Raw genomic sequence first — 12,589 nt, 5'->3', positions numbered from 1 at the left:
GAAGCTGTCGTTTGTTTTGACATTTCGCTAATAACTGAAAATTAGTGTTTCCGCAGTCAGCGGAATTGGTCTCAACAAAAAAATGTGTGTAAATGGGAAATAAAAGATAACAGGGAATATTGTTGAGGGTGGAAAAAGTGTGGAGAAAGATAGAGTTTTACACAACTCGAAAAATCTAGTTAAAATTAAACAATTTTGTGTTGATAAATGTTTGTTTAAACAACAAATTTGTAATTTATTTATTTTCGTTTAAAATAATAGATTAATAAACACAGTAATGGGATTTTACAATTTAAATGTTTAGGCTTATATAAGTAAGATATAGAGTTGTTTAAGTTAAACCATAATAACTCATGAACACATTGAGTAAAGTTCATTTTATTGCATTTATTTGCAAACCACTATTTTTGTTTATATATATCTTGACGTTTCTAGGCCACACCGACAGTCTTTTCATTCACAAAAATTTATTTTTTCTGCGACTGTCAAAATGTCAGAAGTATTTTTCATTTAACGGCTTAAACCACAACAAAGCTGCATTAAAAAATTGTTTACTTGTGCAATTTAGCCACTTAAAGCGGGGTTTACCGCAGGATTTTTGCATATGCATGAGAAGGGATCTGTGCAGGCGTCCTTGTCTCCGATTCCCGGATAACCGACAATATGGCGACACTAAGCTCTGCACTCGAGCAACACAATTGGCGCATTGAAGAGGAATTTGCGCGTTCGCGATTTTGCTGCATCAGCGTATAAAGGACGAGAAGGGGAAAATCCAGCCACTGATTATGAAGTATTGTGCAAATATTAAACTACCAACTAGCGTGGTTGTAGACATGTCGGCAGCTAAGCCCAATAAGGTTTCCTCAACTTTTAACAAGCAATACCAGAACATGGTCAACTTTCAGTGCACCTATTTGTCATGCAAATAACAAAGACAAAACATTCAAAAAAGTTTAGCCCAACAATAGAAGTACGAAATGGTTACAGGCGTAAACTTTCTAATTGTCTAAATTACATAGACACCGCACAAACTACACCTACGACCCACTGAAAGGGTGTGGTGTTCGTTTTGGAAGGGAAAAGGTTAAGTGGGCGGTACAGTGTGGCACTCTCTGTTTGTTGTTGCGGCCAGTGGTGGGCTGTGGCGCAGCTTTACAGCTTTTCGTTGTTAATTTTTATTGACATTGCCAGCTTGGTAGCTTTTCCGAAGTCCTTGTTTGCTTTACGTTTATTTAGAAAATTTAAAGGATTGTTTAACATGTTTTGTTCATCTCTATTTTTGGGTGCTTTTTTAAAATAATTAAAATAAGTTGATAAAAAAACAATTTTTTTTTTGTAAAGTTTATTAAATGAAAAAATAATTGTAAAGAAATTAGTATCTGGTATAGTCGTTCATTCCAGATATTTAAAATTCTTTAAAATAACTTTTCAAAGCCCTTTTATTTTAATACAAAAAAATCATCTATATTAAACCTTAAAAAATATAATAATGCTATTTGAAACAATAAAATTCGTATCTTCATTCTCTGTGATATCATGACTTATCCATTATGATTTCCACGAAATTATCGTAAAATATATTTGCCTGCCAAAGGGCAGGCTCCCCAAACAAATGCTCTGCATATTTTTTGGGGCGTGCAAAAATTATTAGCACATTGAAAACTTTGTTCGCCAGTGTGTGAGTGTGTGTATATGTGAGGCTGTTTTGTTGTCCTGTCATTTGCCACTTTTGGCACATTTGTTGTGCGTGAACTGTGCTATCTCACTCTGTGTCCCCTCTTTTCCTCTACAAAATTTTCCAGCGAGCACTTGGCATAATAATGAAAAATTAATCGGTAAAAATCCGCACAAAAAGCATTCATTTCGGCGCCGAGCTTAATTGAAATGACGACAATCGGAAAACGGGCGCCATGCACCCAAAAAGGTGTGAGGGAGATGGGGGATGGAAAATAAAAAGAGAAAGAGTTGGCCTGCAAAAACGGGCGTAAAAGAGACAGAGACTGCGAGCATGAGCGAATAGACACGCATAAATTTTGCTCCAACAAGCGAACAAGGTCCCTGAAAGTATGCAGCAAGCTGTGCATACTAATAACCTGCAACTCGGTTGGCTCTGGATTTTTGGGGGCACCACCATTGCCCCCGCGGGTAACTGATCCCAGAGCCATCAGCACCACTGGTTCCGCAACCACCGCCACCACCAGACTCCATGTGAATTACTCGCTGCTGTTCTCGTTTTTGTGTTTGGCGGTTCTGCAACTGCAGTTGGCATCAAAAATTTGCGCATATTAAGTTGTTGATTTGTTGATTTACACTTGGCTTCGCTGCTTGCCAACTCCACGAAATTCCAACAGGAATTGGACCCCAAAACCAACGATTTAGCCAGAGGTGGGCCGCAAATGTGTAGGGTAAAAGGTCTAGATAAAGGTTACATTCTGAAAAAGGACTTTTTTTAAAGTCAAAAAAGCATTATTTTATTTACTTTTTTATAATTATAATTACTAACTTATATAGAATCATAATGCCAACTGCTCTTTTTGCTTTTATTAAAGAACTTAAAAACGTTTTATTTTCTTTTGTTTAAGCTGTAAAACTATTCCTTTTATTTTCAAAGCAGAATAAAGTTCTCTGCTTAAGACCATTTTCATTATCATTGTCAATGTTAATGCAGTCCATCAAAAGAAAAATGCTGCAAGGAGTAGCACTCTGCCTACCTCGACTCTTTATTGTGTGCCCTTTTGTCGACAGAGTCTTCCATCTGCATCAGCCTCCAGATCGTCTCCACCTCCTTCGACATCAACATCGTCATCATCATAATCGTTGGGCTGCTCGACTGTCTCGGTGTTGCTTTACCCATCTGCATTTCCGCTGCCAGCGTCGTGAGCAACTGCTGCAAGAAATTGCTACTGCCACATCCTGTAGAGTCCTGTAGCAGACACTGACTTTTCTAGATGGCTTAATAGCCTTTGCCGGGGTATAAAGGGTTTCCCGTGCGACTTGTTGAGTCTGGGGGAAATACAAAAAAGTCTGGAATCCGGTAGTGAAGCTTGATTATTGAACTTAAGTTTGTAATAACTTAGAGTTTTGCTTAAAGTAACACAAGTGTGGAAATAAACACGGAAATACAAATGTTGAATAGTTCCTTAAAGATGAAGGTGAAATAATTTAAGTTCACTTTAATTTTTACAATTTGTACTTCTGTTAAGCTTTCTTTGCTTACAAATATTTATACACAGAAGTGATAAAAAAGAATGTAGACTTTTATCTTTTGTATTTTATGCTGTTGTTTAATTGGGTTTATGAATACCTCTTTTATCTGACACCTTTTAGGATATTTATACATTCGTTTACCTCCTAGGCATTAAAATTTTTAAAAAAGCACTCATAACTTTGTCTTGTAACTGCTTTGTTAAATATGAGCAGGCAACTGAAGTTGAGAATTCAGTTGAGTTGAGGAGTCATTGAGTAGATGGAGAGCTGTCAGAAAGGGTCCTTCTTTCTCCATTTCACCATTTCTTTCAAACCCTTTCCCTGTCAAATTGCTCTTGAGGTAGGTGCTGTTGTTGGCTTTTGCCTTGAGGCGTCTTTTGTTTTGAATGGAATTTGTATGGACTTATTCATTTTCGAATACTTTTACGCGCTCGCCTCTTTTTTCAAGCCTGCCAGGTGCTTACATTAAGCGTTATTCAGATTCCGTTGAATGGAGAGCCTCCCCCTACGTTTTCCTCCCGGAGAGTTAATTTCGCAAATGCAATGGCGAAGAAAAGCGAGTGAAACAAAAGGGGGGAAAACCTTTCCATCGCCATGACACATGCTGGGATTGGCGGCACTTTTCCGTTTCCTTCGTTTTTTTCCAACGTATTCTTTTTTCCATCCTTGGTCATTTATCTTACGCCTCGGCCGCAGCAAGTGACCATGCAAAATCAATTAATGCCGGCGAGGCACTCAAATTGCAAGGCGTACCGCAAGGCGCATCCCCAACTCTTCATTTCACCTCATTCCACCCACCTTTTCAGGGCCTCACTTAATGCGCATTCTTGTTTGCACATTAAGAAGCAATCCGATACTTGAGCCCACTCGGTATTTGCATCACGCTGGGATGGTTAATACCTATCAGTGGAATATATATGTACGGTGCACAAACAATAAGAAATAATTAAAAATTCGTTGGTCCGAAAAGCACACGATTCCATTATCCTACAGATGGCCATGGGGAACATTCGTGGGATTCATTACCGCAACGATGTGGATATTAACATAACTTTAACGATATTATTCTCAGGTAAATTTGTTCGCCCGGGAGATGATTGATTGATGCCCGAGATTTTATCATAATACGCCTGGTTGATTTTACATTTAATTTTTTCTTTTGACTTTATAATAAATGCGGGATTATCTTTGAGTATTCTTAATTATTTTAATGCCTTTTAAATATCAGTTGATAGCAGAAGAAATTTTATTAAATAATATAGTGTGGAAAAAGTTGTTGGAATTTTTAAATACACTGTGGCCTTTGAATTCTCTTATTATTTTATTTTTTATTCATAAGTTAAGTATTAACATGTCTGTTTCAGTACAAATGTTTGCTGTCCTACCTTCGAATATATTTTTGTTGCAAACCACACGCAGTATTTTCCCAGTTTTAATAGAAAATTTTTAGCCAACAAGCTTTTTCTAGGCTAACTGTACATCCTTGTTGACATCAAAGGTTACCCTCGAAAGTCCTGCTGATTTGGCCAAACCTAAAGCGACCTGACAGCTCCTGGCCAATCCCCCTACAAATTCTCACACCGTCATCTGTCAAAGCCATTTGGTGTGGCCTGTCCCGGCCTTCTTGGTGCAGTCAACACCGCATTTCTATGCAGTCACAGGTGCAAATGGCAAATGGCGTTTCCATGCATTTGGCTGGCCGCAAAAACGTATGCGACACCTTTTGTTTGGCGATCGTGTGCTAATACGCTGCAAAAAAATGCTTCACCCTTGCGGGGTTTCCCTTTGCCATGGCTTTTTGTTAGGCATTTTGTTTGGCCGGGCTCTTTCCTTTCTAGCCTTCTTTTAGTCTCCAGCCGGGCACTAACCGAGGTTTTTGTTGTTGTTGACTTTGCGCTCCAGTTGCAGGTCGCGAAAAAAAAGGTAGCTTGGCTTGGCTTAGTGGGTGGTTTAGGGGGGAGGGGGTGGGTTGAAAGCCCAGCGCTTGCTAGAGAGAGCATATTTGCCTTTGTGGAACTATCATTAAACAAGTGAAGCCACCAGCAGAAAACTGCGAAAAACTACTACACACAAGCCACCACACAAACAGCTCACCTCAATCCACCACACGAAACACATTAAAAGCGAGGCCAAAAGACAAATGCTCTCACACAAACAAAGCAACAAAGGAGCTTATCTTTCACTGAAACAAAAAATAGTTTAACAAGAAATTAAAGCTAACTTCCGGTGGAGCCGTAGTTGATATACCCTTGCAGAATATTCTGTAAATTATATTCTCCAAAATTATTCATATGATGCATTCTTAATACTCATAAAAAATCCCAACTTCCTAACTTTAAAAACACCAAAGTTATGGCATTTCCGATCGTTCAGTTATATGGCATCTATAGGATATAGTCGGCCTTATGAAATTTGGTAGGTCGGATTGATTGGTCAAAAATAAAACCCACAGCAAATCCTAACTTCCTAACTTCAAAAACACTTAAGTTATGGCATTTCCGATGGATTTCCGGCCGATCCCGGCCGTTCCGACATATATAATGCGTGCAAGAAAGAAGTGTGTGTGCAAAGTTTCAATTCGATATCTTTAAAACTGAGAGACTAGTTTGCGTAGAAACAGACAGACGGACAGACGGACAGACAGACGGACAGACGGACAGACGGACAGACGGACAGACGGACATGGCTATATCAACTCAGAAGGCGATCCTGATCAAAAATATATATACTTTATAGGGTCGGAGATGTCTGCTTCACTACGTTGCACACTTTTGACCAAAATTAAAATACCCTCTGCAAGGGTATAAAAATTTATGATTCAACGCTGGAAAAGGAAATTCATTTATAGATATAATAAGTTAATAATTAGATAAGTAAACTAATGACCCAATGTGTTTATTAAATGTAAGAGCTAAGAACATGCAGGTGTAATTCAAATATTGTTATATGAACGCTTAAAAGTTCACTTAACATATAATTTATTTAAGTTTTCCATTTAAAAGAAAAACCTTTTTAAAGTGCAGAATGTAAATGCAGTTTCTTATCCGCTTTTTCCACAGTGTATTTGCCGCCTTTTGATTTCTCGCCTGCAGTTTTGTAGCCTTTTTAAGCTTCTAACTACCGCTGCTTCATCGGCAGCTTCTTTTTTTTCCTTACTGAAGCAGCAGCAGACCCTTCCTTGGCTTAATGTGTTTCGTTCCGCTTTCCCCGCTTCCGAGTTCACCCTTATCCCGGTATCGGAGCCATCGCTTTTAGCCCTTTCAGTGCTGCATTTGACATGGCATTTTGCATAGAACGGCGACCCACAGGAACTAACAACACTCGCAGGGCAAACAACCACAAAGGATGCCAAAGCAGCAGCCAAGTGTCGAGCTGTTTGCCCAAAAAATGCCTCAAGGACTGTTAAACCGATGCCTGGCATTGTCATCTCTCTATGCTGTGGTCTTTTATTTTCTAGCGTTTGTTTTTCTTTTCTTCCTGCCGCTTGTGGCTTAAGCAATTTAAGGATTTCTGTTGGGCTTTTGAGTGATTTCTGATTGGTGTGTTTGTGGGCGGACAGCTTTTTTGCCGGAATGCCCAAGCCTTGTTTGCTGAATGAAAATAGATCAGTTTATGATGCGAAAACCTTAGGTATGTTAGCCGGGAGTTAAGTAAATTGCTTGGAATACAAAAGAGAGACAAAAAAGTGTGGAGAGTCTTTACCTTTTGGCTTAGAGATGAGGCTGTGGGAAGTTAAGACCACAACATAGAAGAGGTGTAACACGTTTCCTTTTCAATAAATTATTGGAGTTAAAAAAGTAATAGTTAACCTAAATTATCTATTCTTTAGAAGGCACAAATTCTTATTCGTTCCTATTCACTTTACTTTATTTGTGAATTCTCCAACAGGAACTTAACTAGTTTCAGCACTTTATTGGTTGTCAAGCTCTTTCGACCCCATAGGTCCATCTTGCCACGCTCTTCTTTTAAGGAGAAACAACGCTTCAATTTGTCTCAAGTTGTCAGGTCGCGTTGTTGTTGGTGTTGTTCCGCCATACACTTTCAACTCATCGCTGCCACTTTTCTCGCCCTGCAACTTTCATCAGCCAACTAGTGCTGTTCTTGTCGGTGACTTTGACACCGTTTTCCACTTTTCGTTAGCATGTGAGCGAGCAAGGAAGCCAACCAACGAATCCTCTGCCCCCTGCCACGCCTACGTTGACATGGCACTTATTTTCTTATTATTAAGTATACGCTTAGTGGGCCTGGGAGGAGGCAGCGATGTTGCAGCTGCGGAAGTGCGCCAAGTAATGATTACTTTGTGTCTGCCACTGACAAATGCCGTCAGTCAGAGTCAAAGTTGTTGACGAGGGATGCAGGGGACAGGAGACAGGGGACAGGGTGCTGTGGATGGTGTTGACGATGACTCAATGCGGAAGGAAGTTCTAGCACAAAAGGTGCACAGTCAATGTAAAGAAGTCGCCGGTCTCCTGCATACAGTTCCTTCGGCCTGTGCACTCATGTGCATCGGCTTTCGATGGGATCAGAGAGGCGGTGGAGTAGTATGTTGACAGACCATTTCATTGCCCAGAAAGTGAGCGGTGAAAAAAATGCACATTGTCAGTTTTGAAATTCTAATAAGAGTTTTACCTTTACAGCACGCTGAATTCAATGTTGAATTTTCAATGCGAACTTCTCGAACTTTCAAAGCTCAAGTAAATATAATGTGAATTAGACTTGAGAAGACTCAAATAAAGTAAGTGGTTTACACTTTAGCAAATAAGTATGGCTTTTACTTTGTATAGTTTTGATCAGTTATTTTTTATGAATTATGCAATCAGTTCACCTTTCTGAAGATAAACGCTTTGAAACTTGGGAGGCGTATAGAAAAGTTAGTAAACTTACTTCATTCTTAGTCCTAAAAATCCTTCATCATATGGCTGAATCAAATTTAATCTTAACAACGTTCGTCGACGTGTTTTAAGTCAATATAATAAGTTTTTTAAATTGGTTTCTATTTGATTGGTGAACATAAATCAGACCCTTCATTTCGGAATAGATAAACCCTTTTTGATACGCCATCAACTAGCTCTAATAGTGCTGCGAGATTACGAAAAATCATTCCGCATTGGATTCTGCCCGATTCAGAGTCGCCCCCACACAAAATTCAATTTCCTATCCACTTAGCCATTGATTACCATAGCCCGAACACTGCACACCAACAGCTTCCGTCGCCGCCCGTCAAATCCGTCCAAACAACACAGCTCCCACTTCGTGCCCCCTAAGCTATCCATCTCCTTCTGCTTGGCATTTCCGCTGTCACTCGCTTTAATTACGCCCCCACTTCGGCCGACTTTCTGGCCGAGTGACTGGCCAAATCCAGAAATCCTCTATCAATAGATGAAATATGCCCGTCAATGGACTGGCCTCTGGCCATCATCAGTCATGGGCATATTTCGACAGTGGCATTACTCGGAAGCTTCGAGACTTCTATCGGCTCTAGCCTCGCGTTGATTCTTATTTGCAATCGAAACTTGTCCACGGGTGACAATCAATGCGATACAGACTTTTGTCCAGCAGATCCCCCTTTGGGCCATAATCCATTCTGGATTTTAGTTTGGTAACTTCCACATGGCCTTCGTTTGTCATTTCCTCGCTAGCGATGCAAAGTGGCAATCAATATTTCTTTTGTTGCTTCCCCCAATTAATAGCAGATAAAAGTTCTTGTGTGCATATTTTCCCTTTGTCCGCCTGTTCTGGCATATTTGGGCTTTTATATTAGTCCAAAAGTTTTGTATGGCGACCTCAAATGGGATGTGTCAGTTACAGTCGATTTTTTTAGCTTAATTGGGTGGGGGAAGAAAACATCCGCTAGCAAGCTTGGGGTAATTATCTCTCTAATTGAGGATTCAGCTGTTATTTTTCTATTTATGTCCAAAACTTTATGTAATTAATAGTGCAACATTTTGGGAAAACAGTACTGTTTCTAAAATAGCTGTCTGCCGCTTATCGAAGTTCGCAGTGCGAAATATCAAACAACCGGAATTTAATAGAAGATAGGAATGCACGTGTCGGCGGGTCGATGTGAGTGTCGCCCTCGCTTGTAATACATAAAATGAAAGACTTAATTTTGATTTTCAATATGAAATTGCGAGCGTCTTTTAAATAAAAAAGAAATAACAGTATAGGAAAATAAAATGAAAAGAGCACACATTCAACATGTCCCGGAGATAGATGGCGACCATATACAATTTCCAAAGAATTTGTATAGGAATTCCATAAACTGTGCTCTAATTTTAACATTTGAAGTTCACTTGACTGATTTGTGAAATTTGAATTAAATTAAAGTTGTAATTAGTATTTTTGTTTGGATTTTGTACAAAAACCTGTGGTAAATATATTAACATAGTTCTATTTGGTTCAAAGAGTCTAAGAAATTTTAACGAATTAAAAAAAAAGTAAAACTGATAACTTGTTCACAAAAGCTTGCATTGATTGTGATAACGGCGGGTGCGATATAGATCTTGTTTATAATTCAGTATCTGTCTGCATTCGCCAATTTCTTAATGAATATTTTGGCAAATTGAAAATTTAGCACGGTATAAATAATGGGGTCCGTAGCTGCAAATGCCCACAGTACTTTCTCAGTCTGGGAAACGTGAACTTGAACCATCTGCAGACATGAGGAATATATACGGTAACCGAAAACAACCACCACCTAAAGAATCCATCAGTTGGAGCTAACAAATCATCTTTGGTTCCACAGCTTTTGCCCTGCTGCTCATTGCAGTCTCTGCAAGCACCACCAGCGGTGCTAGCGTTTCCGGCCAGGGCAATCTCCTGTGCCGTAACAAGGCCAATGGCATTCGGGCTCTGGTGCCCGGCAGTTGCTCCAGGTTCTATGAGTGCCACAACGGCATTGCCACGGAATACTCCTGTCCCAAATTCTATGACTTCAAGACCCGCAGCTGCGTGACCTACAACCCTGGATGCACCGAAGGCGTTGTGGCGGAGCCAGTAGCGCAACAGTCTGACAGCGGTATCGCTCAGCCATGCAACGGGCCCGCAACTATCGCCCCACCAACGAAGCCTCCATGCTCAGGAACTACTACCACTTGTGCCCCTGTAATAACCACCACTACCACCACGTGTGCCCCAACAACAACGACAACCACCACCACAACGACAACCACGACCACCACCACCACCACCACGACCACGACCACAACTACAACGACAACGACAACCACTTGTGCCCCAACAACCACGACAACCACAACTACAACTAAGGCTCCAACTACAACTACAACCACAACCACTTGTGCCCCAACAACAACGACAACCACAACCACTGAGGCTCCAACTACAACTACAACCACAACCACTTGTGCCCCAACAACAACGACAACCACCACCACCACAACCACCACCACCACGACTACGACCACAACCACGACAACCACCACGACCACAACCACAACTACAACGACAACGACAACCACTTGTGCCCCAACAACAACGACAACCACAACCACTGAGGCTCCAACTACAACTACAACCACAACCACTTGTGCCCCAACAACAACGACAACCACCACAACCACTACCACCACCACCACGACTACGACCACAACCACCACGACCACAACCACAACCACAACTACAACGACAACCACTTGTGCCCCAACAACAACGACAACCACAACCACTGAGGCTCCAACTACAACTACAACCACAACCACTTGTGCCCCAACAACAACGACAACCACCACAACCACTACCACCACCACCACGACTACGACCACAACCACCACGACCACAACCACAACCACAACTACAACGACAACCACTTGTGCCCCAACAACAACGACAACCACAACCACTGAGGCTCCAACTACAACTACAACCACAACCACTTGTGCCCCAACAACAACGACAACCACCACAACCACTACCACCACGACTACGACCACAACCACGACAACCACCACGACCACAACCACAACTACAACGACAACGACAACCACTTGTGCCCCAACAACAACGACAACCACAACCACTGAGGCTCCAACTACAACTACAACTACAACCACTTGTGCCCCAACAACAACGACAACCACAACCACTACAACCACCACGACTACTACCACAACCACGACAACCACCACGACTACTACCACGACAACCACCACGACCACAACCACAACTACAACGACAACGACAACCACTTGTGCCCCAATAACAACGACAACCACAACCACTAAAGCTCCAACTACAACTACAACCACAACCACTTGTGCCCCAACAACAACGACAACCACCACAACCACCACCACGACTACGACCACAACCACCACGACCACAACCACAACCACGACCACAACCACAACTACAACGACAACGACAACGACAACGACAACCACTTGTGCCCCAATAACCACGACAACCACAACCACTGAGGCTCCAACTACAACTACAACCACAACCACTTGTGCCCCAACAACAACGACAACAACCACAACCACGACCACCACCACAACCACAACCACAACTACAACGACTTGCTCAACAACAACGCCAACAACCACAACTTGCTCGTCAACAACGTCAACGACCACGACCACAACCACGACCACCACCACGACCACCACCACAACTACAACGACTTGCTCCACAACAACGCCGACAACCACGACTTGCTCAACAACAACGTCAACAACCACGACCACAACCACGACCACCACCACGACCACCACCACAACTACAACGACTTGCTCAACAACAACGCCGACAACCACGACTTGCTCAACAACAACGCCGACAACCACGACTTGCTCAACAACAACGTCAACAACCACGACCACCACCACGACCACAACCACAACTACAACGACTTGTTCAACAACAACGCCGACAACCACGACTTGCTCAACAACAACGCCGACAACCACGACGTGCTCAACAACAACGCCGACAACCACGACTTGCTCAACAACAACCTCTACTACAACGACCTGCCGAACGACAACAACCGTATGCCCTGGGTCGGAGACAACAACTGTCTGCCCGACGGTCTCAAAGGCGGTGGCTGCCGCCCACTCGAACCGTAATCCCGTCCGCCGGAACCCCGTGCACCGTCTACTCTGGGAAGTGGCTCAACTGGCGGGCATTTCGTCGACTGGATCCGAGGTTCAGCTTAAGGTTTCCTGCGTCGGTAAGCCCGATGGATTCCTAATGGCTTCGCCCGAGCGGTGCAACGACTACTATATCTGTCGCCATCAACGCGCCCTGAAGGTCAGCTGCGGGGATAGGTACTTTAACGGACTGAAGGGCATTTGCGATCTCCCAGAGAACACCAGCTGTGTCCAGTCCTAAGTGATAACTTCCCTAAATGCTGAGACCA

General features: G+C 42.2%; 2 protein-coding genes across 6 annotated transcripts in view; both read left to right on the top strand.

Annotated features, from left to right (window-relative positions):
• The window catches only part of LOC108045648 (furin-like protease 1, isoforms 1/1-X/2), a 138,707-nt gene that overhangs the window by 69,456 nt on the left and 56,662 nt on the right, over window positions 1-12,589 (top strand). The gene's annotated exons all lie outside the window — the stretch shown is intronic.
• Window positions 9,868-12,561, top strand: LOC108045646 (mucin-2). Its single transcript, XM_017125028.2, has 2 exons — window positions 9,868-9,883; window positions 9,953-12,561. Exons 1-2 carry the CDS (start codon window positions 9,868-9,870, stop codon window positions 12,559-12,561), a joined length of 2,625 nt encoding a protein of 874 aa, XP_016980517.2.

This window comes from Drosophila rhopaloa, unplaced genomic scaffold (genome assembly GCF_018152115.1).
Source record: "Drosophila rhopaloa isolate 14029-0021.01 unplaced genomic scaffold, ASM1815211v1 contig_167, whole genome shotgun sequence".
Taxonomy (NCBI): Eukaryota; Metazoa; Arthropoda; class Insecta; order Diptera; family Drosophilidae; genus Drosophila; species Drosophila rhopaloa.
Note: the sequence above shows the minus strand (reverse complement) of the source record. Positions and strands in the feature narration are given on the sequence as shown.